The sequence below is a fragment of the Pongo pygmaeus genome, chromosome 3 (genome assembly GCF_028885625.2).
Source record: "Pongo pygmaeus isolate AG05252 chromosome 3, NHGRI_mPonPyg2-v2.0_pri, whole genome shotgun sequence".
Taxonomy (NCBI): Eukaryota; Metazoa; Chordata; class Mammalia; order Primates; family Hominidae; genus Pongo; species Pongo pygmaeus.
The window spans coordinates 1,818,014-1,844,233 of record NC_072376.2 but is presented as its reverse complement, the minus strand read 5'-3'; the positions used below and the strand labels follow the sequence as shown (position 1 = coordinate 1,844,233).

General features: G+C 64.3%; 1 protein-coding gene across 20 annotated transcripts; it reads right to left on the bottom strand.

Annotated features, from left to right (window-relative positions):
* Positions 1-988: 988 nt before the first annotated feature.
* On the bottom strand, positions 989-16,554 carry FGFR3 (fibroblast growth factor receptor 3). Of its 20 annotated transcripts, none has more exons than XM_054485472.2 (18): positions 16,363-16,554; positions 15,785-15,995; positions 10,320-10,589; positions 10,031-10,096; positions 8,314-8,486; positions 8,111-8,234; positions 7,835-8,025; positions 6,795-6,945; positions 5,343-5,533; positions 4,893-5,041; positions 4,386-4,507; positions 4,190-4,300; positions 3,919-4,109; positions 3,686-3,808; positions 3,530-3,600; positions 3,173-3,310; positions 2,923-3,028; positions 989-2,744 (listed from the first exon to the last, which is right to left on the bottom strand). In XM_054485472.2, the coding sequence occupies exons 2-18, from the start codon at positions 15,891-15,893 to the stop codon at positions 2,595-2,597; spliced, it is 2,436 nt and encodes an 811-aa protein (XP_054341447.1). In that variant the 5' UTR covers positions 15,894-15,995; positions 16,363-16,554; the 3' UTR covers positions 989-2,594. The 20 variants fall into 20 exon arrangements, with proteins under 20 accessions (XP_054341447.1, XP_054341448.1, XP_054341439.1 ...); XM_054485473.2 differs by lacking the exon at positions 6,795-6,945 and adding an exon at positions 6,022-6,166 and having other exon boundaries at positions 8,314-8,483; XM_054485464.1 differs by having other exon boundaries at positions 989-2,741; positions 4,893-5,038; positions 8,314-8,483; positions 16,363-16,544.
* Positions 16,555-26,220: the final 9,666 nt, after the last annotated feature.

Below are 26,220 nucleotides of genomic sequence, written 5' to 3'. Positions count from 1 at the left end.
TGAAAGGTGAGTTTGTAGCCAGAGTATTTTAGAAGCCAGAGTTCATGCAGCCCATGGTTGGGAAACCCTGCTCTTGAGCCAGCAGAGGGGAGGAGAGCAGAGGGAGGACGGCAGAGGACAGCAGAGGGGAGGAGAGCAGAGGGAGGACGGCAGAGGGGAGGAGAGCAGAGGGAGGACAGCAGAGAGGACAGCAGAGGGGATGGGGGGAGGAGAGCAGAGGGAGGACGACAGAAGTGGGGACAGCAGAGATGGGGAAAGCAGAGGGGAGGACGAGAGGGAGGATAGCAGAGGGGAGGACGAGAGGGAGGATAGCAGAAGGGAGGACAGCAGAGAGGGTGGTGGGGAGTCAGGAGAGACGGCACGCCTCCTCCAGGAAGCCTTCCCAGACTTGCTCTCACCATGTTGTCCTCCCACCCTGCTAGGGCTATGAACTTGGGCAAGGGCCTGATTCCATCTCTGGGTTCTCAGCACCCCCATCAGCACCTCATCTGCCCAAAGGTGCTGTATCACTGTGGGGGACCCTGATGGAGCCCAAGGCATTGGGGGCACTTGATGCCCGGCCTGGGAGGGCAGAGAGCTGATCTGGAGGAGAGTGGCCACCTGTGTAGCCCCCAGGGCCCCATGAGGGCTTTGCTTACTTTTGGCTCCATAGGGGGATGCCCAGAAAGCTCCCCAGCTGACTGGGAAGGCGGATGCCAGGGGTGGGGTGATGAGGGAAGGTCTGCCTCAGAGCTAGTGAGACAGGACCCTCCGCCCCGCCCCACCACCACCTCAGGAACCCACGAGCTGGGAGCAGCCAGGACGGTGCACCCCCAGGCACCCTTCCGCCAGGCCTCTCCCATAAACACTCCTTACCCTTGGGGCTCCCAGACCACCAGTGACCTTCGGTACTGCTGCCAGCATCCATCCCGCGCAACTGGGACCACCTGGCAGACAGTGACCCCTCCCTCCCCTATCCCAGAATAACTGGAGACAGCACAGGGCCGGGTTAGCAACCAGGTGTCTTTATTTTTTGGAAAGTTCGTCGCTGGGTTAACAAAATCGCACCTGCCGGTTTGGGTGACACCTCTGGCCACCATGCACTGGGCCCCAAGAAGAGACCACCCTGAGCCATGGCCCTGCAGGCAAGCAAGGGACAGCCGCCCAGACTCGGGGCCCAGTAACAGTACAGAACGAACCAACTGAATTCACGGCTTCCCTCCAAGCTTTGAAAGGTAGCAGTCCAGGCTATAAAACTCTAGAAGCATTGCGTAAGAAGTGTTAAGTCTACAGCAAATACATCTTGTAAAAACTCAATAAATTATATATATAGATATATATAAACTTGTAACATCTAATAACATCGGAACCTGCACGCAGGGCCGGCCCCTCCCTGGAAACCGTCTCCCTGCCTGGGACACACAGCAATTAGAAGAATTTGTATGAAAATACCAGCTTGCTTTGAAGTCCAAAAAATAAATCTCCTAAAGAAAAATCCTATAGAAATCTAATTCTCCTGAAAAAGGACAAAGGAAATAAAATATCCTCACTGGAATCACCTCCAACTATTAACAACCTTTTAAGCTTGGAGGGGATCCTCCAGCTCCGGGGCAGGCTGGACGTACATTCTTGGCCGTCCCTCTATAGGCGGGATAAACCTTCTCGGTTGTTAATAAGTTAAAAATTAAAACTCTCCGCCATGTGGCTGGCTAAATGCTAGAAGTGTTGGGGTGTGGGAACAAGAGTGCCAGGGGCCCATAAATAGCTTTACAAATATACAGGTCCAGTTTTAAAACAAAACTGCGGTGCCAGAAAAGGCCCTGCTCCTCTGCTTGCATGGGTGAGACCCCCTGGGGCCTCCCTCCCCCGCCCAGGGCCACGCCTGCCTCCTGTGCCCCCAGGGTCGCAGGCCTCCGTTGTACCAGCCTTTTCCTCTTCCATATATTTTATATATATGTATGTATATATACCATATACACAGCATCTATTTATAGAAATGTACACTAGTTTCTGGAATAAACCTTTTGGATAAAAGGTAAAGGCTCCCATCTTCAGGTACCCGTAATTTCAGTCTCTGAGGGGCAGGGTGGGAACTGGGAAAGCCTGGAGGTGGGGAGGCGGTGCCACTAACACCCCAGGCACAAGGTGCTGGACATGTGGGACTTCCCTGCAGGCTCAGCTTTGGGTGTGGGAGGGGCCGAGGCCCACCCTGTGATGTCCTGTGGTGCAAAGGCAGAGGCCGGAGCCATGTCGGGCCCAGCTCCCTGCCCCACGGGGGTCCCACCGGGTGGGCCCACTTACATTCTGCACTGGGTCCCCCCCAGAACAAAGGCCCCTCGGTGCCGCAGCACCAGTCAGGAGGCCGTTGCACAGCAGCGGGGACACCCAGGGTACCTCTGCACCTGGAGGCAAGATGCGCACGCACACAGGCACACACGGATGTGCACGCACACGCACACACACACACACACACACGCACATACACACAGACCAAAGCTCTGTGTAGCTGTCTCTCCATCTGCACTGAACTGAGTCTCATGCCGGGGAATGGCTGTGCACCAGCAGCAGGGTGGGCTGCTAGGGACCCCCTCACATTGTTGGGGACCAGTGGCCCTTCACGTCCGCGAGCCCCCACTGCTGGGTGGGGCCGGGGGCAGCAGGTCGTGGGCAAACACGGAGTCATCCCCTGAGGAGCTGCAGCTGGGGGTGTCCTGGCCACCAGGAGAGTACTGCTCGAAAGGCGCCGACAGGTCCAGGTACTCCTGCTGGTGGGAGGCGGGGTGAGCGCTGTCCCACTGAGCCCCTCTTCGCACAGCCACCTCTGTGCCCAGGCTGTGCCCCAGAGGGCCCGCCCCACACCTCAGCCCTCCGGGGGGCAGGATGGCCGGGGATGGTGGGGGGAGGGGCATAGGCGGGTGGCACCAGGGCAGAGCCAGCACTCACATCGGTGGATGTCACGGTAAGGACACGGTCCAGGTCCTCCACCAGCTGCTTGAAGGTGGGCCTCTGGGAGGGTGCAGCATGCCAGCACTCCCGCATGATCATGTACCTGCGGGCAGGGCGCTCAGGAGTGAGCCCCGCTACTTCCCACCTTATTCAGGAACAGCCTGAAGGGCTGCCAGTCCCTCCCCCGCCTAGCCCCGGAGGGCACCCCACCCCTGAGACCCAGTGGAGGGCCAGGGATGCTGCTCACAGGTCGTGTGTGCAGTTGGCGGGCTTGTCCATGCGGTGTCCCTCCTTCAGCAGCTTGAAGAGCTCCTCCACAGGGATGCCGGGGTACGGGGAGCCCCCCAGCGTGAAGATCTCCCAGAGCAGGACCCCAAAGGACCAGCTGCAGGGGGAGGCGAGGTCAGGCTGTTCTGAGACTCCCAGGACAGACACCTGGGCGGGCACCAGGGGAATAGGCCAGGGGCTGCGCTGCTGCCCCCAGGGAGGGGTAGAAACCACACCCAAGAGCTCCGGGGCACAGGCCTGGGGGCTGCAGCTGGGGTCCTGGCTCTGCCCAGTTCCCGCCTCCACCCCTGAAGCCAGAGGTCTGGAGGACACATACACGTCACTCTGGTGAGTGTAGACTCGGTCAAACAAGGCCTCAGGCGCCATCCACTTCACGGGCAGCCGGCCCTGGGAGGGTGTGGGAAGGCGGTGTTGGCGCCAGGCGTCCTCCTGGCATGGCCCCCACCCCCCCCCACCCCAGGGCCGGGCTCACGTTGGTTGTCTTCTTGTAGTAGTCGAGGTTGTGCACGTCCCGGGCCAGCCCGAAGTCTGCGATCTTCATCACATTGTCCTCGGTCACCAGCACATTGCGGGCAGCCAGGTCCCTGTGGATGCACTGGGGAAGGGGTGGGAGGCAGGGCTGAAGCCCCTCCACCTCTCCCCACTGCTCCCAGCATCTCAGGACAGGGCCCAACCTACTCCACCCACACCTGCTGCCCTGCTCACCTTCTGGGAGGCCAGGTACTCCATGCCCCGGGCCACCTGGTAGGCACAGGACACCAGGTCCTTGAAGGTGAGCTGCTCCTCGGGTGGCTTGCAGGTGTCGAAGGAGTAGTCCAGGCCCGGGGGCCGCCGCGCCCGCAGGAACTCCCGCAAGTTACCCTTAGCCGCGTACTCCACCAGCACGTACAGGGGCCCTGGGGACACGGGCTCCTCAGAGGGGCTGCGAGGCCCAGGAGGGCCGCCCACCCGGCACCACCACCGCTACCACACCTACCGCCCTGCGTGCAGGCGCCCAGCAGGTTGATGATGTTCTTGTGTTTGCCAATCATCTTCATCATCTCCATCTCAGACACCAGGTCCGACAGGTCCTTGTCAGTGGCATCGTCTGTGCAAGGAGCGGGGGGCCTGTGTCAGGCGGCGGCGGCGGCGCCCCCAGCCCTGCTCTGCACCCCTGGCCACCCCCTCCTCACCTTTCAGCATCTTCACGGCTACGGTGACAGGCTTGGCGGCCCGGTCCTTGTCAATGCCGACGGCCTCTGCCATGACCACCTGGCCGAAGCAGCCCTCCCCAAGGGGCTTGCCCAGGGTCAGCCTGGCAGTGGAGGCAGAGGGGCCATGAGCGTTCAAACTCACCTACTCTCAGCCCACCACAGTCCCCACCCCAGCCTGGCCCAGCCCTTGAGGCCCAGAGCCACCACCTCCAGGAAGCCCTCCATGCTCCCCCTACAGCCTGCTCGTAAGGACGAAGAGTGTCACCCACAGTCTCCCACCCTTGCTGCCCCTCCAGACAGGGCACCTTGAGAGAGGCAGTCCCTGCCATGCACCCGTCCCAGGAGCATCTCCACAGAGCCCCAGCCACACCCAACATCCGCCACATCCCTGATGGCCCCTAAACCCAGCCGGGCCTCTGACTGGTGGCTGTTTCACCCCCACCACCAAGCCCCCTACAGCCAACGCTGGCCCTCAGCACCACTGACCGGGCCCGAGACAGCTCCCATTTGGGGTCGGCAGGCAGCTCAAGCTCGGAGACATTGGCCAGCGTGGGGCCCTCCCCTGAGGACAGCCTTGCGATGCGCACCAGCGGTGTGTTGGAGCTCATGGACGCGTTGGACTCCAGGGACACCTGCTTGGGTCAGCAGGGGCAGGTTGGTGCCGCGTGGGCGACAGGGCATGGAGGTACAGCCGGGGGTCAGTGCTGGGCCAGAAGGGGGGGGCGTTCTGACTTCCACCAGCATTGAATGAAGATTTTTAGAATGTTTTGCGCCCCAAAGTACCCTAGGCTCTACATGGCGACCAGAGACAAGGAGAGGGGAGCCCGCCTGGCTGCAGAGAGGACTCACACAGCCCAGGACAAGCGTGGGCCGAGGGGGGGCTCCAGGAGGCCCGGCGGGCAGGCAGCTCAGAACCTGGTATCTACTTTCTGTTACCTGTCGCTTGAGCGGGAAGCGGGAGATCTTGTGCACGGTGGGGGAGCCCAGGCCTTTCTTGGGGGGGCTGCGTAGGCGGCAGAGCGTCACAGCCGCCACCACCAGGATGAACAAGAAGAAGCCCACCCCGTAGCTGAGGATGCCTGCATACACACTGCCCGCCTCGTCAGCCTCCACCAGCTCCTCCTCAGCTGCAAAGACACGGGCGTTGAGGCCTGGCCTGGCCCCCCGCCCCGGGGCTCCCATGGACGCCCCTGGCCTAGAGCCGCAGGCACCACTGGGAGCGGGAGGGGGCTCAGAACCTCAGCACCCGCCTTGTCTGGAGGGTCTTGCGGTCAGTAACGCCGGTGAGTCTAGAGGGCCAGACCCTGGAGAGGAGGAGCCCAGCAGAGCCAGCCAGTCCCACACCGCCACCAGGCGCCCGGGAGACACCAGAGCCGCAGGAGGGGCCTTTGGGGACCCAGATGGGAAGCGGGCTTGAGGGGGCTGAGGGGGCCCCTCTGGGACCAGGACTGGGCCAGGCCAACTTTGTCCCCACACTGGGCACAGGGCCAGGTGTGAGGGCTCAAGGAGCGGGACGGCCATAAGCCACAGGATTCCCGTCCGTCCTGGCGGCTTTGGCGTGTCCCGAACCAGCGTCCCCGAGCCAGTGCGGAGCAGCAGCAGCAGAAGCCGGTACCTGGCAGCACCACCAGCCACGCAGAGTGATGAGAAAACCCAATAGAATTGCCCGCCAGGCAGGTGTACTCCCCGGCGTCCTCAAAGGTGACGTTGTGCAAGGACAGAACCTCTAGCTCCTTGTCGGTGGTGTTAGCGCCCGCCGTCTACAAAGAGAGAGCAGAGCGATAGGCGAGCGCCAGCACCGCCCTGCGGGCACCGCACAGAGTCCACACGGCAGGATCCAGCCGCTGCAAGGAAAACGCCGCCACCACCAACTCCTCAGACACCGCCAACTTGGTCACCGCCACGCGGCCGAGGGCCCTCCGCCTGGTGCACCGGTACTGAGCCCGAAGCCAGGCCCCTCCACCGGCGAGTCCTCTGTCCCAGGTGAGCGGCAGGCGGACAGGCAGCATGCGGGTTAGCGCAGAGCCGGGCGGGTGCAGGTGGAGGATGAACACACGGACACACAGGCTGCGGAAGCGAGCAGGCAGCGGGCGGGGGCGGAGAGAGGCGCAAAGGGGCGCTCACAGACGGCACGGAGCCGGCCCGGTGGGCACCGGGCACCTCCTGTGGGGAGCGCAGGCGTGCGGGAAGGGTCGGCGCAGGCCACAGGGCTCAAAGCGGGCGGTCACCGTGGAGGCTGGAGCTGCCAGCCTTGCCGAGGCGGCCCCGAGCGGAGCGCGAGCCGGGGGCGGGAGCGAGCAGGGCTGGGCGTGCGGGGCGTGCAGGGCGCGCGGCCAGGGCCTTGGAGCTGGAGCTCTTGTGCCGGCCGGCATGGGACAGAGTCGTTACCTGCTCGGGGCCCGTGAACGCTCAGCCAAAAGGCCTTCTCGGCCACGCCTATGAAATTGGTGGCTCGACAGAGGTACTCGCCCCCGTCCCGCTCCGACACATTGGCCAGGCGGAGGCGCACGTCGGCCTCCACACTCTCACTGATCCAGGACTGCGGGGACAAGAGACCTGGCTCAGGCACGCCCCTGAGGCAGCCCCGCCGGGCACGAGGCAGGATGTGGGAGACCCCCAAGGTACAGATCGAGGCTGGGCTGCGTCAGCCCCGAAGGCTGCCTGGAGGAGGCGTGGAGGCACTTCACGGTGGCTGTGGTTTCACAGGATGCAAGTCTCTGCCTCCACCCCAACAATCCAGCCCAGACCCTCAAACAACCTCTGGTCACTGGCCTGCCCTCCCCCGGGCTCTTGCAGAACCTGTACCCTGGACAGGGCCCGAGGCGGCCTCTCTGGGCGGGGTCTGGACTCCACCCTCGCCCTGCGCCTGCTCCCCGCCCCCATAAGACCGTCTTCTCTCTGAACAGATGTTTCTCTTTGGGCTTTGAGTGTCGCAACCGTCCCAGTTCAGTGGCCCCCACCCGGCAGCCATGGGAACAAAGCTAAGGGCTTCAGGAGGCGGGCAGACAGTGAGCTTGGGCCCCACTGCACACAGCTGACGACAGCCAATTGGCCAGGTCGGGGCTCAGCCACCGACTCTGAGGTCCAGAGGGGGCCTGGAGGCTTGGCCACACTGCCCTCCTGTCCTGGGGCACCACTGCTGCCCAAGCCGCACCCACCCCCAAGAGGCCCCTGTGGGCAGCTCCATGTGAGGGACTTCAATTGCCGAGGTTGGCCCTCTGCAGACATGGAAACGGGTCCCAGCGCAGCTGCCTATGGCCCTGAGGTGTGGGGTGGCTGAGACTTGGCCCCACAAGCACCCCACAGCTTCTTCCCCCGAAGCTCCAACCCCTAAGGCCCAAATCCTCACGCAACCCCCAGCCAAGGGGCACCCTTGGGGCCAGCCCAGGGGCCCCAGCGGCGGCACCCATGCACACACGGTGGCCCACCTTGAGCACGGTAACGTAGGGTGTGCCGTCCGGGCCCACCTTGCTGCCGTTCACCTCCACGTGCTTGAGCCACTGGATGTGGGGCTGTGCGTCACTGTACACCTTGCAGTGGAACTCCACATCGCTGCCCAGCACCGCCGTCTGGTTGGCCGGCAGCCCCGCCTGCAGGATGGGCCGGTGCGGGGAGCGCTCTGTGGGGGCAGATGACGCTCAGGGGCCACCCCCTCCCTCGCCGCCACCGCCACCCCCACCCCCGTGCCGCCCCAAGACCCTCACCCAGCACATCCAGCGTGTATGTCTGCCGGATGCTGCCAAACTTGTTCTCCACTACGCAGGTGTAGTTGCCGCGGTCTGAGGGCACCACGCTTTCCATGACCAGGCTCCACTGCTGGTGCCGCAGCTGCAGCGGGGCACGAGTGAGTGAGCGGAGGCGGCAACCACCGCGCCTGCCAGGCCCAGAGCCACCCCGCCACACCCACCTTGATGCCTCCGATGCGGTGCTCGCCGCGGAACTCCTTGCCATTCTTCAGCCAGGAGATGGAGGGAGTGGGGTTGCCGGCGGCCGGGCAGCGGAAGCGGACGGTGTTGGCGGCCGGCACGGCCAGCAGCTTCTTGTCCATCCGCTCGGGCCGAGTCCAGTAAGGGGCCCCTGCTGGCCGAGGTGCATGTGAAGGCCATGACCTGAGCGGCAGCAGAGGCCCCTCTGAACAACCTCCTTCCCAAAGCTGTCCCTGCCCACCCCCAGCCTCAGTTTCCTGTACTGTGTAGGAAGAGGGCGGGATGAGGTTCCCAGGAGCCTCCACATCTTGTCCCCTCCCCAGGGCTTTCTCAGAGCTGGGCCATGTGTCCCCTCCCCTCCCCTCCAGGGTGCTCTGCCTGGACCTGTGCAGTCACGGGGCATTGTCCGGGGGAGCCCACCTGCCCAGAGAGGCGTGCTGGGGCCAGGCCCACCAACAGGGAGACTGAAGACCCAGGGGGCAGGCCCATCTAGTGGACAAGCCAGGACCTGGGAGGAGTCTACCAGGAGAGGAGCCCAGTCGCCTGCAGAGCCAGGAGCCTTGGAGGCAGCTGGGCAGCATGGGCCCACGGGAATCAGAGACCCTACACCACCCTCTGCAGAGCTCCAAGTCTGGCGGGCACCTAGAGACAGTGGCACCCTGGAGGCCCTGCCTCTTCGCATCTCGATGTCCAGGGCTCCCACCACCCCTCCCTCACAGCCCAACTGGTTCTTCTCCTTCCTCAGGGCTGGTGCTGCCTTCCGGCCGGGACTCCAGGCAAGGATGGGCTGGCATTCCCCAGGAGGGAAGCAGCCCTCCCCTCAGTGACCTCACTGCCAGCCCCCTCCGGGGACACGCCCATGAGGGGCACTGAGGCCCAGCAAGCAGCAGTGCGGACAGAGGCTGGAAAGAGGCACCCCAGGATGCTGAGCTCCCTCCCAGGCCTCCTGGAGACCCCCAGGGTGAGTTCCCCCAGCTCAGTTTCTCTCATGGACTCAGCCTCCCCTCCTCACCTGCTCACCCCGCTGGCCCAGGGACCCAGCCCACACACCATCAGTCCGCAAGTCGTAACTGCCCCCCATGTCTGTGCCACGATGACCCTCACCTGCACGCACTCCCCTCAGAGTTCCCTCGGAAACCAGAAGCCCCACCTCCCCGCCCTACAACTTGGCAAAGTCTGCCTGCCACCGTTCCAGGCCGGGACACCAGGCATCGTCCCCAACTGCTCTCCCACAGCTGCAGCCCACCCACCAGCCACCCTCCTGCCAGTCACCCTGCCCGCCACGGGTTGTGGTAGGTGCCCCGGCGCCCTCACCCTGGGTCCATCCACCCCACGGCAGCCACCTGAGCGCCCTGCCCTGCTGCACTCGTATCTGCGGGGTCCACCTCACCTATAGCCAACACCAGAGCCCCACAGGCCAGCCCTGGCCTCCTCCTGCTCCTGGAACCCCCAGAGCCCTGTGCCTCCCCATCAGCAACACGGGTGTCCCCTTGCACCCCAGCCCTGCCACCAGGCTTGGGCATCTAGAGCCATGTCAGTGGCCCAGCCCCTCCTGCATCCTGAGGGGACCGGACCTTCGGGGTGACCCCAGGGAGGTTGTCCCGGGGCCTTAGTCCCCCAGCTGCCTGTGGAGGGCAGGGCTTGGCGGTGGCATCGGGCCCCACCCTGGCCGGCCTGAACCCTGGACCCTGCTCCCACCTGTGTCCACACCTGTGTCCTCAGCCTCGTCCTCCCCGTCTTCGTCATCTCCTGAGGATGGAGCATCTGCAAGGCAGAGACGGCCACGTCCAATGCCCAACCTGCCCCAGGAAGCCCCCAGGTGCCCCTCCCAGATGGGGCAGGGTCCCCCATTGGGGCAGCACTTCCTGGGGGTGCCCTCCTCTCCACCAATGACCAGAGAGACCCCCAGCCGCTCCTGACCCACGCAGGGACTCAGGGAGCCCAGCATTCAGCTCCTTTCTGTAGCTGGCGTGGCTCCAGAGCTCACCTGTCACCCGCACACTGAAGTGGCACAGTACGCGCTGCGTGAGCCGCTGCCGGCAGCTGTAGGCCCCGGAGTCCTCGTGGGAGGCATTCAGCACCTGCAGCCGCTGGGGCCCCACCAGGACACGCTCCGAGGGCACCAGCCCTGTGCCATCCTTGACCCAGACAGTGGGCCCCATGGGACCACCCCCGGGCGGGGGACAGCTCAGCTCCACAGCATCCCCGCTGCCGAAGACCAACTGCTCCTGCTGGCCGGGCTCTGGGCCCGGGACTTCTGTGGGCAAGATGGGCGACCATGAGGCAGGCACCCCCAAACCCGGCACTGTCTACAGACACAGCAGTGGAAGCCTCAGGGGCCCTGAGTGAGGAAGGTTCTGAAACCAGATCCAGGGTCCCACCAGACCAGGGGCTGGAAACTGTGTCCCAAAAGGGCCAGAGGTCTCTATCCTCAGTTTTGCCAACCAATCTGTCCCAAGGACTCCGGTCTGCCTCGGTGTGACAGCCGCCTTCCCCACACAACCTGCAGCCACCCCCACGGCGGTGGCCCCACGACACTTCACTTATGGACACGGAGAATTCAAATCTCAAAGTGTCACAAAGTGTGACTCCTCGTTCTTTTAATTTGTTCAACTGCTTGGAAACATAAAATCCACGCTTGGCTCACAGGCGGCACCACAACGGGCAGGTGCTGTGGGCAAAGGGGACGGGCTGCCCTTTGCTGGCCTCTGGCTGAAATGGAGCTCAGAGGGGGTGCCAGGGTTGGCCGGCCAGCCCCCTCGTGATGCATTCACCCCAGGAGGGGTCCGCCCCTCTCAGTGGCCCCCGCACCCCATATGGGCCTGAAGAGCAGTTCAGATGGACAGCCAGGGAACAGAACAGGCTAGAAGGAAGGAGGTGCAGGGTCACGTGGCTGTGTGGACGGATCTGGGGGGTGATGCACGGGTTCACCGGGCAGAGCAGTGCGAGGGGGCCAGGGTGGGGGTGGAGGCTCCCTGGGGCGGGCAAGGTTCTGTATCCTGCAGCTCTTGTGGAAGCTCCACACAGCGGTCATGACAGAAAACACACCGGGAAGAGCAAAGTACAAACACGGCGCTGGGTCCGGCCAAGTGGGTTTCACAGGCCGGGGACTGGGGAGGCCCAGGCGGGCCCTCAAGGGGGCCAGGGGGTGGAGTCCTGCTGCCTGCAGGGGGACTGGGGCCCCCTCACAGACGAGGACCAGGCTAGGGGCAGGAAGCTGTGAGAGCCAGAGTAGGTCAGCAGCCCTGGCCCCTCCCTGGGGGCTGAGAAGCTGGGGTGGGGGCCCACCCACAGGGGCAGATGTGCAGGTGGCCCCTGGGTCCCTCCCCAGTAGCTGCCCAGTTCCCCAGAGCCACCAAAGCCTGTGACCCAAGGACACACCATGGGCAGGGCTGGGGGGACAATCACCCCTAGGCCTCCCTGCCAGGCCCAGACAATGCGTGCAGGCCGGCGTCCTGGGCTTGGGGCCGGGACGGGGGTGGGTGGTCCCCCAGGCAGCCTCCTTCTTCAGACCCAGCTGGGCGGGTTGCACCATCACTTGTCATTCTGCAGACGAGTGGCCTAGATTCGGGGGCCCAGCTGCCCACTCTGGCCACACCAGTCCCTGGCTGCCTGGCCAGGCCCTATTCTGCCCAACCCACCTAATCCAGCCGCACACGCCCAGTGCCCAGGGTGACCCTGCCAGCCAGAAGGGCCCACACTCATCCCCTGAAGTATCCGAGGGAGCCCTTGCCCCACAGGGACCCACAGCTCAAGGACTGCCCCTGTGGGGACCCCGCAGTCAGGGGGGCTCCTGGCCTCACCTCCAGCCCTCCGGTCCTGGCCAGTGTCTTGTGGGGACCACCCAGAGCTGGGAGCTGCTCGAGGCCCCCCAGAAGGCCGAGAACAGGCTGGTCATGGCAGCCTCAGCTGCAGGCCCTGGCCCAAGGGCAACAGCCGGTTGGTTCCGGTTTGGTCTGAGTGGCGACAACAGGTCAAGCCATCCGCACAAGTATTCGCTTCAGCCTGGTCCAGCACGGGGGGACGGGGGACAGAGCAGCCCCAGGCCAGCCACGCCGGTGGCCATCTGCCCGTGTGTGGTAGGGAGGGTGGAGCCCTGACTGCCCCCCGACTGCCTGCCTGCTAGGTGCCAGCAGAGGCCAGGGCACCCCAGCAGGGGCTGGGTGGCGAGCACCAGGTGAAGGACGGTGTGACATGGGGCATGAGTGGGTACTATAAGCCCAGGGTCTGACTCCCACTGGGGAGTCAGCAGTTGGGTGGAGCCCCCATACCCCACCCAGCTGCCAGGCATGGGGAGAGCTATAGCCCCCAGCAGCCCTAGGAAGGGTTCTTTCTTTGTTGATCAACAAAAGGGAGGCCCCACTGACACCACACAGACACTGGTACCCAAACACGTTGGAGACAAAACTCCTGCTGTACCCAAGGCGGGGTAGGAGGCAACGCCTCCCAGCTCCCACCTTCCTATGGATCCCACAACACGTGCTCCTGCCGGCGCCCCAACCCCACACAGTGCCGACCTCAACTTGGGCTCCACATGCCAACGACAGCCCTCTGCTGTGTCCCAGAGGGGCTGTGCTGGACCTGGGGGGCATTTCCTAGTCCCAGAGTCTCCACGACTCTGCCACTCACTGGTCCCGTACCTCAGTTTCCCCCACTGTGGCACAATGTAAAAATCCCACCCCACAGGCCCAGGAGCTCCACGAGGGCACCATGCCCTGAAATGGCTGGAGGAGTGAGAGTGGGGGTGAGAGGTGCTCCCCGCCCTGGGTCTCTGGCCCCAAGACTGATGTCCATTAGGCCAGGGTGCTGGGGACGGCCAAATTCTGGCCTGGGGAACCTTTCTCAAGGTTCTGGGTCTCTGCAGTGGAGGCCCAGTGCATGTGAGGGAGCATGGGTGAGAGGGAGGGGGAGCCTTGCTCCATCATAAGCCCCTCGGGTTGACCCCAGAGAGCAAGGATCAAATCCAGACTCACTTTCGGACCTGGCTGCCCTAGGGGTTTATTTGGGTTTTGGGGTGAGATGAGGGCCTGGGGTCAAGGAACAACACGTTCTGGTTTTGGATGCACATGAAGTTCTCTGCAGCTCTCTGGGGTACAGGAGGTATTGCCAGGTAGGGGTTATAAAATAGCCTAAGAGGAGGGGGCCCCCAAAAGTCCAGCCTCCCTGTCTCCCCACCTGGAGTTTCACAATAAAGTCAGGAAAAAAGGGATCCGGAGGCTGGGCAGGCTAAAGGTTATCTGGCCTAATCCTTCAAACAGCCTGCTGTTATCAGTTCTCTTGGGCAGGTAAGGAAACTGAGGTTCGAAGAGGGCACCCAAGCCTGAGCTGGCAGCCTGGAGGTCCAGGCCGACCCCTGCCCCACCAAAGGTGGCTCCACTCCTGGCTCATTCACTCCTGAATCACTCAGGTGAGGGCTGCCTGCCTCCCTAGATGAGGTGACTTTAGACCCCCCTCCTCCAGAAGACCCCAAGCCCCTGGGCTCCTACTCAAGCTCAACTGGAACAAGGGGTGCCCCAGCCCCAGATCTAGCCCCAAGTGAGACCTGAGGGCTGGGGAGCTGCGGGGTGGGTAACAAGGGGTTCCTAGGCTCACACAAGGACCTGGAGGCCAGGCTCAGCCCAGGTTAATGAACCACCCAGAGGCCCACGCGGCTCAAAGTCCAGCCCTGCAGAGGAGGGGTGGGGGAGGTTGCAGCCAGCACCTTCGGGAAAGGCCCTGCACCCCCAGACCCCTGCTGGGTGGGGTGGGGCTGTGGGAGAGCCGACCTTGTCTACCTCCCTGCACCCTGGGGGGTCCCTCCAGGTCCCAACCAGGAACACAGCCCCCTGGGGAGATGGAGGCTGTCCTGGCAGGGCCTGGGGTGGCCAGGGCAGTCCAGTGGGCAAAAACCTTCCCCACCGCCCTTGAACCCTGCCAGCCAAGGCTCCATAATTTATGTTCCCGGGCAAGCGTCAGCCTAGACCTCAGTACATTTCACGAGGTCTTTGTATTTTTACTGCCCAGCCCATCTTGTTAAGGAACCGATCAACTCACTACCTGTTTCACCAGCTCCAGTGCGGGCGGGGGCGGGGGCGCCGCCCCGGGGGGGGGGGGCGGGACGTTCCAGGAGCGAGTGGGGGAGGCCCCGCGCGCCTGCAGGGGGTCTGGGAGAGGCTCCGCAGCCTGGCCGCCGCCCTTCCCCGGGGCTGGCTGACATTCCCGGGCCGTAGGGAGTAATATCTTTATCTGAATGAGAATGCGAAAGCCAGGCTCCCCCCGCGGCCGCCCCTCCGGCACCCCTGGAAGCGGGGCCGCCCAAGCAGGCGCTAAAAGCGCGCGCTGACCTCCCGACGGCCCCTGTCACGCCGCTGAATGACACGCACATTCAAGCGCCGGGCCACTTTCATTCATAAAAAAATGACATTGTTCCGGGAGGCTGCAGCCGCCGACGGAGAAAGCGGCGCGGGGGCGCGGGCGGGGCGGCCGCCATCTGCCTCGGCCCTCCAGGCGCCCTCCCCGGCCCGCCGCGCCCGCAGCCGCTCACACCTCCCCGCGAGCCGCCGCGCCGCCATCAATGCGCGGTCTGTGACCGCGCCGACGTACAAAGAAGCGGCTGTTCGGGCCTGGGCCCGGGTGGGGCGCGAGCTCACCGGGCCAAGGCCTCCCTCCGCGCGGCCGCCGGGCTGGGCTGTGCGCGCCCTCCTCGCCCGCCTGGAGCCGGCAGCGGGTGTATGGGGCGGCGGCACCGGAGCTCTCGGCCCGGCCCACGAAGAACCGCGGCCGGGCGCCCCTTCCCCTCCCCTCGCCCCGCGGGACCTCCCTTCAGACCCTCGACGTCCCGTGGGACCTGGACCGCCAGCCCGGTCTAGGGCCCGCGACGCTGGGACACGCGCCCCTCGCTTGCCTGGAGCTCGGCCGCACCCACGGGGAAGCGCCCTCGGCCCCCAGGCAGGGGCAGGGTCTGCAGCGGGGACGCTGGAGGCTGCGGCCTCGTCGGGCGGGCAGGGGCTGGGCTTCGCTGACGCGCACACCCACCCTTAGAAGTCCGGCCTCTCGCCTTGGCCGAAGCTGGCCACAAACTGGGGCCCGGGGGAGGGGGACGCCAACAATGGAAACTTTCCGTCTGCGCAGAACCCGAATAACAACAGCGGGAATCGTGGAAATGGGGCCCCCCGCGCCCTCCCGACAGGCCAGGGCTAGGGAGCCGCAGGGGACCGGGGCTGCGGACGCCAACCCCCAGCCTGGATCCCCGTGGTGGCCTCGCACTTGGAGGGTAGCTGCGGCTCCGGGCGCCCCACAAGTCGCCGCGCTAGCTCTGGCCGCGCTCTCCAGGAAGGAGGCAGCGAAATCCGGGCGCTGACCCCGGGGCGTCACTCACACCCGGCGCCCTCACCGACCCGGGGCCGGTTCCCGTCCCCAACGCCTCTGCCCGCACGGGCCGGCCTCTCCCGTGCCTAGTGGGTCCCTTCTTACCTGCCGCTCGCCCCACGACGCGCTGCTCCGTCCCCAAGGACTCCGAGGAGGCGCCGGCCACGATGGCCACGGCCACGCAGAGCGCGAGGGCGCAGGCAGGGGCGCCCATGGCGGGGGCGGGGGCCGCGGCGTCCTCAGGCAGCGCGCGCGGGCATGCTGCCCCCCACGGCCCGGCGCGGGCACCGGCGGGAGGCGGGCGCCGCTCGGGAGACTGCAGGAGGAGGCAGGCAGCTCGTTAGAGGGGCGGACACGGACGAAAGCGGCGGTGGCCGCCTCCTGCGTCCCGACCCCTCCGACCCCCAGCCGCCCCGCCCGCCGCCGCCGCCGCCCAGGGCTCCCGGGCCGCCTGGCGCCGGCCGCCTCCTCCCCGCTGCGGTCCCTCCCTCCTCCCCCTTCCCTCCCTGGCTGCTGCAGAGCCCTCCCAGGGCGGCGGCGGCGGCAAACTTTCCGGAGCGGGAAGCCCGCGCCCCGGCGCGGCCCGCCGCAGGGACCTCTGTGGTTCCGCGACAGCCGCGCCCCGGCCCCTCCGCGAGCACCGTTGGACCCCTCCGCGCGCCTGCCCGGTCCCAGACACCGACCTGGCGAGCGCCGGAGCCCGGCTCGCTACGCGCGGCTCCCGCTCCCGCTCGCTGTCCGCGGGCCCAGCTCCCGCCCCGTCCCTCCGGCCGGCGGCCCGCCGGTGCGTCCGTGCGACCGGCAGAGCAGGACCGCGCAGCGCCAGCTGCCTGCGACGCCGCCACCGCCGCCGCCACCGCGCACTGAGCCTGGGCTGCCCCGCGCGCCGCAGCTAGTGGGGGACGGTCCGCGCCCCGCCCCGGCCCCGCCCCGGCCCCGCCCCTCTCCCGCCCGGCCCCGCCCCTCTCCCGCCCGGCCCCCGCCCGGCTCGCGGGGGCGCAGGGCACGCCCCCTCGGGGCGGAGCGGGGCATCCAAGGGGGCGTGGCCGGGCGGGGGCGCCCGGCGGCCTCGAGGGCGTGGGAGCCGGGGCGGGCGGGCTAAGCCCCCAGTCGCACCGCGGGGCGGCCCAGGGGACGGCGGGCACGGGGCGCACCGAGGGCGAGGGCAGGCCTCTGTTTGCATTAGCGCGCAGCTCGGGTCCCCTGGGGCTGTGCTCAGGAGCTCAGAGGGGAGGTCTCGGCGGGGGTCGGGATGTCAGGAGGCTTCGTGGTGTGAGCGGGAATTCCTCAGGTGGAGGAGGGCAGGACGGCATTCCAGGCTGAGCCTCCCGTGTGCGCGGCAGGCCTGGGGCGGCCCGGCGCGGCCTGCGTACCTGACTGGCGAGGTGCAGAGGCTGCGTTGACTGACCTGGGGCCGCATGCAGCTAAGCCGCCTGAGTGCCCCGCCCGAGGGGTCCCTACCCCCGCTCCCCAGGAGGACACAGGCCTGGGGCTGGCTGCCTGCGTAGCCTAGAATGAAGAGCAGGGGCTGGATACCCCTGGCTTGGGGAGCACAGCCCGGCTCTGAGGGAGGATGACAGAGAGCTGGTGGCAGAGCCTGAGCTGGCCCGAGGTTCTAGGCTCCACGGGGTGGGCTCGGAGTCCAGCTGAGGAGGGTTGGGACTGGCAAGGTGGGTTCCCAGGAGGGGAAGGTGTTGCCCTGCGGGGGACGCTAGGGGTGTCTGGGTTCCCTCACCCCACATGACTGTTGGCTTCTGTGTCCACCCTCACAAGGAAAAGGCCATCTGCTCCCACCTTCAGGCAAAGCCCAAGGAGGTCCGGGGCCCATGGGAGCCACTGAGCTGGCCCAGAGGGCCGGCCGGGTCTGCTGCCTGCCTGGCTTGTGGCTTCCAGGACTGGATGTGCTCATCAGGAAAATGGGCACTGAAGCCCCTCAGTGACTGGCTGCTTGCTGACACCACCCAGCCCATGCACAGAGCCCCACCCTGAATCTCCCAGAGGCCAGGGTGTCCCTGGGCTGACCTCAGGGACTTGGAAGGGCCCTGCTCCCAGGGAGCCCTCATGCCCACCCCTCTGTGCCCACTTGGTGACTGAGCACCTGTCCTCGGCCACCCTCATTTCCTGATCTGGCCAAGCCCATGGCCCCAGACCATCTTGGGGCCCAGGCTCACTAACCTCCAAGTGCACTGTCCAGCCCCCTCCAGTGCACAGCCCCAGGTCACTGTCAGCCAGGCCCCTCCCAGGACACCATTCCCCAAGGCACAGCAGCACATTGGCCCTGCTCTTTTTTTTTTTTTTTTTTTTGAGAGGGAGTCTCGCTCTGTCACCCAGGCTGGAGTGCAGTGGCACAGTCTCAGCTCAAGCAATCTCCGCCTCCCTGATTGAAGTGATTCTCCTGTCTCAGCCTCCCAAGTAGCCAGGATTACAGGTGGGCATCACCACACTCAGCTAATTTTTGTATTATTAGTAGAGACGGGGCTTCACCATGTTGGCCAGGCTGGTCTTGAACTCCTGACCTCAACTGATCCACCTGCCTCGGCCTCCCAAAGTGCTGGGATTGCAGGTGTGAGCTCTCTTAACCAGCTAAGTCATCAGGTTCTGAAAGCACCAGCATGCGTGTGGGTCCTGACCTGACCGTCTTGCCCCTTCCCCTAGGGGATTGGATGGGACTGTGGGAAGGAGCTCATGCGTGGGACAGGTCTCCCTCAGGGAACAGCTGCTGAGTGGGGCCCCTCCTGTAGGCAGAAGGGCTCAGTGGAGCTGTAGGCTCCTTTCCCAGTACCTCCAAGAAGGACTGACTCCCTCTGCACCCACGGCCACAGGTCTCTGGGAGGGGAGCATCCGTGCATCTGTGAACACATAGCTTTCTGCTTTTTTCCTCACCAGGATCCTCTCCTTGGCAGAAATGCCCAGTAGGGGTCTGTTCCCCATGTGTCCCTTCCCCAGCCCCTCTCCCATTTGCCCTTGAAAGCCTGATCCTGCAGACCGTATCTCTCAGGGTCCCTTGCTCTCCAGCTTCTGGGTGGGTTTGACCAGTGGGCAGTGCTGGCAGGAGGAGGGACTGGGGACCAGGCACTTTCACAACCTACTCCCTCCCTTCGTCCCCGCAGCCCTGGCCCAGGCCCACCACCTCTCCCTCCAGTAGCAGCCAGGGACTCCTTTGTTCAGTAGCATCCTGTACTTCTAGGTTGCCCTCACAAATGACTGCACACTAGTTGACTTAAATTTACTTTCCCACAGTCTGGAAGAGCAGATGTCTGGAATCAAGGTGTAGGCAGGGCTGCACTGCCTCTGAAGGCTCCAGGGAAGATCTTTCCTGCCTTTTCCAGCTCCTGCAGGCTCCAAGTGTCCCTTGGCTCGCGGCCGCATTGCTCCAGCCTCTGCTTCCCACTCTGCCATCTTCTCTTCCATCTCTTATAGGGACACTTGTTGTTGGATATAGGGCCTACTTGGATAATCCAAGAGGATCCCCCATCTCAAGATTCTCACCTTAATTACACTTGCAAAGATCCTTTTCCAAATACGGTCACGTTCACAGGCTGCAAGGGGTGAGGACATGACCATGTCTTTTGGGGGCCGCCGTTCTGCCCAGTACGCACTGCGTGGCAGCTGCCTCCTCTGGCGCCCTCCACATTCTGAATGGCTTCTCCAGTGGCACTGTCTGGGAGCAGTTAGGTCAAAGGGCGGGAGCATTTCCGTGGTGCCGCTAATTTTGCCAAATTGCTTTCAAAAGGGTCCTAGTGCCGCCAGGGCCACCAGCAAGGAGTTGCTGCCCACTCTGCCCAGGGCTATCAGGGCCAAGGGAGGTCTTGCCTGAAAGCTCGGTTTGGTATTGTCTGAATAATTGCATTGTTCAAGTGGATCACTTCCAAGCCCACAGGGGCAGGTGGCATTCCCCTGACACTGAGGTGAGGCCAGGCTGGCTGCTTGACTCCTGAATTTCGGTGACTCTCTGCACATTAGCTGTCAGTAGCCACAATTTCATCACAGCGCCCTTACTCAAGCGTTTCCACAGACCCTTTGCAATATTACCTGGCTTCATCCTCCTGGCACCTGATGAGGTAGGCCCTTCTGGGGCCCTTGGGGCAGGGAGGACAGGCGAGGATTGGGGGAGCCTGTCGAGGGTCCTTATGTGCAGGAGGCTCCAAGCAGGTGCTGGCCGGACAGGAACTTCCCATCTGCTGGACTCCGGTTTACACTCCCCTACCCACTCCCCCTGCACCCCCACCCACCTCCTGAGGCCCACACCCAAGTGTCCCCCTGAAGGTGAGTGTGGGAGGCAGGGGCCGGGGCAAGCGGTGCGTGGGGCTGACGGCCCAGCCCAGCCCAGCCCTGGCGGTGACTCAGAGCTGGGCGGCCTGGCTTGCTGGGGCCTGTGTGGGTGAGTGGCAGAGGGTGCCTGGGAGGGAGGCCCATCCTGGGTGCAGGGCCTCAGCAGGTTGCTCATGGCCCTGCTCACACCCACCTCTCCTGTGCCTCCCTTGCCGGTACTCGGAAAATGGCAGAGGCGCCTTCGGCAGAGAGGACATTCCCAGATCCGCACCACCTGTTCCCCACAGCGCTCCGGGCAGGCAGCTGCCACCGCTCCCGACAGGGAGGTAGGCAGGGAGGCCGAGGCTTGGAGACCTGGAACCCAGGGCCGGCGAGCTGCCAGAGAGAGCCTCCTGCCCAGCTCTCCTCTGTGATCAGAACCTGGCCTAGGGCTGGGGCTGCTGCGGGGAGCTGCCCTCAGCCCTGCCATGAGGCTGAGTGGAAGGACGGGACACAGAGGTCTGGAGGGGGTATCAAGTCCCTTCTGCCCATGGGACCCCCTGGGAGCCACGCGATCTCCCCTGGGAGTTCCCCATCTCCTACCACCTTCCCCAGGAACCACTAGTGCCCTTCCATACTGGCAGGGCACAGGGTTGGGTGCCAGGGATCAGGGCAGGCCACCGTGGGATGAAGAAGGGCCCCTGGGTAGCCCTGCTGAACTGGGCTGGGCTGTTATGGGGCTGTAGCTGTTATAGTTTATGGGTAGTTTCTGCCTTCTATTTTATTTTTGAGACAGGGTCTTACTATGCTGTCCAGGCTGGTCTTGAACTCCTGGGCTCAAGCAATCTTCCCGCCTCAGCCTCCCAAATACAGGCATGTGCCACCATGCCTGACTTTGCCTTTTAAATTTATTTTCACAAAACTTGAAAAGTATTAAAATAAAAAAACAAACTTTGATTTGCTCATTATAACAGAAATGAAATTTTAAAGAACATGAAGAAGAAGAAAAAATATTCCAAAATCCCTAAACCAACGCAGCTAGCAAGACCCTTAATTTTAGCTCTGAGCTTCCTGGCAGGCTGAGGAAAAAGGGTAACACCATGAGTCATGAGCTGCTGGGAGCCTGTCGTCTTGGATATGCCGGGACAGTCCCAGTTCAAACATTCTGGCCTTTTTGCCGTTTGGTTCACTCAGACCACTAGACCTCAAGTTCTGACTTTGGTTTGGAAAATGTGGCTGCTCCCAGATGAGCAAAGAAAGGAAACCAGAGCTGTCTGCAGACACAAGAAAGAGGTGTAGAGATGGGGGCGGGGGTGAACGCTCAGGCTCCCCCTGGGCTCCTGCCCCAGCCTGGGAGTGGGGGAGCCCCAGCTCCCTGCCTGGAGTCTGGCACAGGAGGGCGGCTCGAACTGTGCAGAAGCAGCAGGAGGTGGTAGTGGGGTCCCCCACAGGGTGGGTGGGGCGGGCAGTGGAGGGCTGGCCAGGGAGGGGTTAAGGCTGGGCAGCTCCCAGGATGGCGGGGGCCAGGCCGGTAGCCGCTGAGCAGCTCAGAATCTATTTTCCTAAGCACTTGGCATTTGCCTGAAACCTCAAGTGTATTTTCCCTAAGTTTTATTTTTTCTTTGACCCCAAACTCTGGTAAATTTAAGGGAAATTTAATTACGGTGTTTTGGGTCCATTTACACTTAAACCCTCTCAGCATTTTTTCCAAGACCCTTTTGGAGTTCAGCACGCCTTGGGAGCCTTCTAAATGAGCGTTTTTATTATTATTATTTTTTGAAAAGGCTTCACTCCCCACTTCTGCCCCCCCACCCCCAGCACCAGCCTTCCTGCCAAGAATAAACAAGCCCCGACTCCACAGGCTCCGGCTGAATTAGGAATCCAGGCCTCGGGGCCGCCGGTCCAACCCCACGTCACACCCTCCTCCCTCCGCCCTCCTCAGGATGCCCCTTCCTCTCAGCCCTGCCCGCCACTCTGGATGTCACCTGGCCAGCCTCGGCCAGAGCCCCTTCTCAGGGCCTCGCCTGGCCACCCTCTGCCCGCCCGTCCCCAAACCATGGACAACCTCAGTCGTGCTTCCGGCCAGGGCCCAAGAGTCCAGAGTGGCCAGCTGGGCCCAGCAGGCAGCTGCCCATGAGAGGCTGGAGATCCCGTCCAGCCCAGCCGGGGTGTGGGGATGGCCCCACCCCCACAAATGGCTTGGCTTGGGGCAACCCCACACCCTGTGTGGCTGAGAACCGGTGGATGGCAAGGTGCGGAGTGCTGGTGGCTCCTGACAGAAACTTCATGCCAGCCACATCACCAACACCCACTTGACAGTTGGGAAAACTGAGGCACAGAGCCACAGGCAGCAGGAGGCGCTCAGTGGCCTGATGCGACAGCCCTGCCCCAGGGAGGTTTCAGCTGAGCTTGGGAAGGGTGGGGTGTTCGCCACAGTATTTAGGGAGACCCAAGAGTGGGCCAGAGCCCCCCTGCCCCAGGCCAGGTGCCCAGCGGCATGAGGGAGGGCAGCCCTGCCCCACCCCGCCCCACCCCCACCCACTGCAGGGTGCTGCCCCTGCAAGCCTGCATGGGGCTGACTAGAGGAGGCAGCTGTTTGGCTGTGACTCCCTGGGCGGCTTCCTCAGGAGCCCTGCCTCCAGGTGCAGCCTCCAGCCAGGCCCCCACCCGGCACGTTCAGCAGGGGCACAGGGCCCTGACGCTCAGCCCCAGAAGCTGGCAGATGATGGCGGAGGCTGCAGCCAGAGGCCCTTGGCCTGGGAGTGGGGTCGGGAGGCTCGGGGCTGCAAGTGCAAAGCCTGATGTCTGAGGTGGGTCCTGGTGGGCCCGGAGGACCTCGCCCAGTTCCAGGGTCCTGGGTAAGAGGCACCTGCTGGGGGCCTCAGTCTCCCAAGCTGTGAGGGAGTCTATTCACGCCTGCTCAGAGGGCAGTGGGGAGAGCAGGGGCAACCTCCGCAAGTGCCCAGGAGGAGATGGCCCGGGCGCCAGGGCATGCCAGGGAAGGGGCGTGGCTCTGGGGACTCCAGCTCTGGGGGAATCTGGGAGAGAAGGCCTTAGCCAGGCCCTGATGATCGCAGACCCCAGGCCACCCTCCCCAGCCCTCTCCAGCCCTCAGGAAGTGGGGCGTGGCTGGTCCCTGGAGACCTCCCCTAGCCCAGCTGTTGACTTTTCTGTCAGAAACAGAAGCCACCTCTTGCCAAGGTGAGGGCCTGGCTGGCGTCTTGGGCCCCTTGCTTCGGTGTGCGTGGGGCCTCGTCTGCCCGGATCCGGCAGGGCAGTCAGGGTGAGGGCCAAAACCAGCGCCCCTGCAAGAAGCCTGCTCTGGCCCCAGCCTCCCGGGGGTACGGAGCTTCTGCAGGTCCCCCAGCCCTTATGCTTCCTGCCACCTGCTCCCACGGAAGCCATCCTGCCACTGCAGCTCAGCCGCAGGCACTGGGGGAGGGGTGTCTGTTGAAGCCAGAGGGCTGCCCCATTTTACAGTTGGGTGTCGTGAAGCACCTGAGGGATACAGTGTAACAGCCGTTGGCTGAGGGTCTGCTTAGGCACTGGGTAGAGTGTCCCCAATGCTTCCGCTCAGCGGGGAGATGTGGGCCGTGGGTGCCTTAGGAGGCTGGCAGGGCTGGGATGTCAGCGCCATCGACACCTCATCCCTGTGCAGCTCCCAGCCACGCTCCCACCTTCCCTGACCACCGGTGGCCAGCCCCACGCTCTAGGCTCCTCCATCTATGGGCCTGCCCTTCCAGGGACCCAGCCCCAAGGCTGACTGGGGCCCTGATGGACAAGACGACCCTTTCTGCCCCAAGCCTGGGGCCACCTCTGCCTCCAGCTCTCGGAGGCCCCAGGGCTGGGCAGTACAGTGGGAGCAAGGTCTGCAGCCCCTAATAGAGACATCTTCGCCTCCTGAGGCCTTCCTCCCCCGCCACGCCTGCCTGCCTCCCCCGGCCCCGGTCTGCTGACAGCTTCATTGTCCACTGACCTGGGCAGGGGAGGGACTGAGGGCATGGGGGTGCTGACCGGCGCCAGGCAGAGGCAGGCGCCCGGGGGAAGGTGCCTACACAGTGCGCACCCACCCCACACAGAGCTGGTGCCCACACCTATGCCACACCTGTGCCCACACCTGTGCCACACTATAGCCCTGGTCAGACAGGGCTGCCCAAAGGGCCTCAAACCTGCTGAGCCCCGGCTGGGGAATAGGGGCCTCAGGGGCCTCCCAGGGGCACAGTGAAGGGGATGGGAACTGGGGGGCGGGGGAGGTGCCCCTTCCCAACCAAGGGGAAAGAGAGCTGGACACAGAGGCTGGGGCTGGGGAGGCTTTGAAGGCAGGGTGAGGACCAGCAGGTCCTGGGGTGGGGGCACATGGAGTGCCCGCCAGGCCTGGGCTCAGACTGCACCCACCCAGCTTGCAGCTGAGCAAGGACCAGTCACTGTCAGGGCCGGGGTCCACCCAGGGCTGGAGGGGCAAGGCAGTGCACACTTGGGAGGGTGGGTTGACCAGAGCCTTGGGTCCCGGGCCCAGAGTTATCTCAGGATGGGGGTCTGTGTTGCCTCAGTGCGGATCAAAGGGGCAGCTTATCAGGCCAGCCAGGCCAGGGCTGGCTTCCCACAGCCGCCCTTCCGCCCGCCCAGCTCCCCTCCCCACTCCCAGCAGCCTTTGCTCCCTGCGCCTCCCTGCCCATGGGGACCTTCCACCCTCCCTTCTCTGGGATGCCTTCTGAGGCCTGCCCAGGCCCTGTGGCTCTGAGGCTTATCCCCAGATTCACCCCTCAAGGATCTTGTCTCCAGCCAGGCCATGACTGACCCCCAGGAGTGGGCAAGGAAGCAGCCTGCAGGTCTAGAGTGGAGGGCCACAGGGATCGGTCCCTGGATGACAGGTCCATTCATCTGGAGGCAGAAGGCAGGGCAGGCAGAGCGCGTTCAGGCAGCGGCAGCTGTGTGCCTAGGGACCACAGGCAGAAGGCAGGGGCGTGGCACTGGTTCTAGGGTGTGAAACCGCTGGGGCCGGGTGGTCATATCCCAGGGGGGCACCCACCCTCTCAGAGGATGTGCCCAGGGCACATGGAGCCATCCAGGTGCCCCTGCGGAGCTGCTTTGGGCCCAGGGGATTGGTGTTGCCAAAGAGAAGCTCTAGGAGCCCCTATACCAGTGCCGCCCGCCTGCCTGGGCATGGAAAACTGGGTCAGAGCAAGGCTGGGCAGGCTCCCTGTGCCAAGGCCGCCGCCTTGCTGTGCCCAGCCAAATGGGCGTCCACAGCCAGGGCAGGGGCTTCAGGTGGCAGCACAGCCTGGGGCCCGAACCCGTGCCTGTGTGCTCACATGGTCACGTGTGCGTGTGTTCTCATGTGTGGTTGTCCTAGGGACACAAGTAATGTCAGAGGCTTCAGCTGACAGCCTTGGCTCAGGCCCCACATGCCCCGACCTGGCTCTGGACAACCTGTTGCCAGTGCGGTGTCCAGGATAGCCAAGTTTCCAGGCTAGCCCACAAAAGCTTCGTGCCTCAAGTGTCCTGCCCAGCTCTGGCCAGCTCAGGAAAGGGCCCCTGCCTGTGATGCTTGTATCTCCGGGGCTTGGGGACATAAGTGAGTCAGAAGACAGGTGAAGAAGCTCAGCTTCGGGAAGACAGCCCTTGCCCTGGGTGCACAGCAAATCAAGCATAGTTGCTTCCTGGCTGAGCACCTCAGGACTGCCCATCAAGCACCCTCCCTTGGGTCAAGCTCATCCTCCCTCCCAAGCAACCCCCAGCTTGCTGCACCAGGACACACCCCCATCTTCTGCATGGCTGCCTCAGAGAAGTTGCCAGGGTTCTGCAAGAGCTGTGCCTTGGCCTTGAGGCTGGCCCAGCCGTGTGGGGCTCATTAGCCCTCGAGGCTCATCCTCCTGGTGGTGCAGGCACTGCAGGACATTGTCACGGGCACCTCAGGACTGAAGCCCTGGTCCCCATACCCCTGCCCAGCCTCTGACCTGGTTCCTGGAGGATAGGGACTAAAGAGAGGGATGGGCTGCAGGTGACCCCCATTCTAGGTGCCAAGGGTGGAGGCCGAGCCCTCCGTCTGCCCACAGAACCCTGCTGCACCACTCTCTCCTGAGCATGGGGGTACCTTCTTTCTCTCTTTGCCCTGGCTGCCAGGAAGCTCAGACCAAGCCAAGGGTCCAAGGGCAGGCACCTCCCTCCACAGAGTTTCTTCCTTCCCCACTTGCTCCCTGGCCCCACAGAGGCCTGGGCTTGCCTGGGCTTCCAGCCCTGCCTTGGGGCAATCTGTGCACCTGCTGGGCAGGGTCGGTCCACCAGCTGCT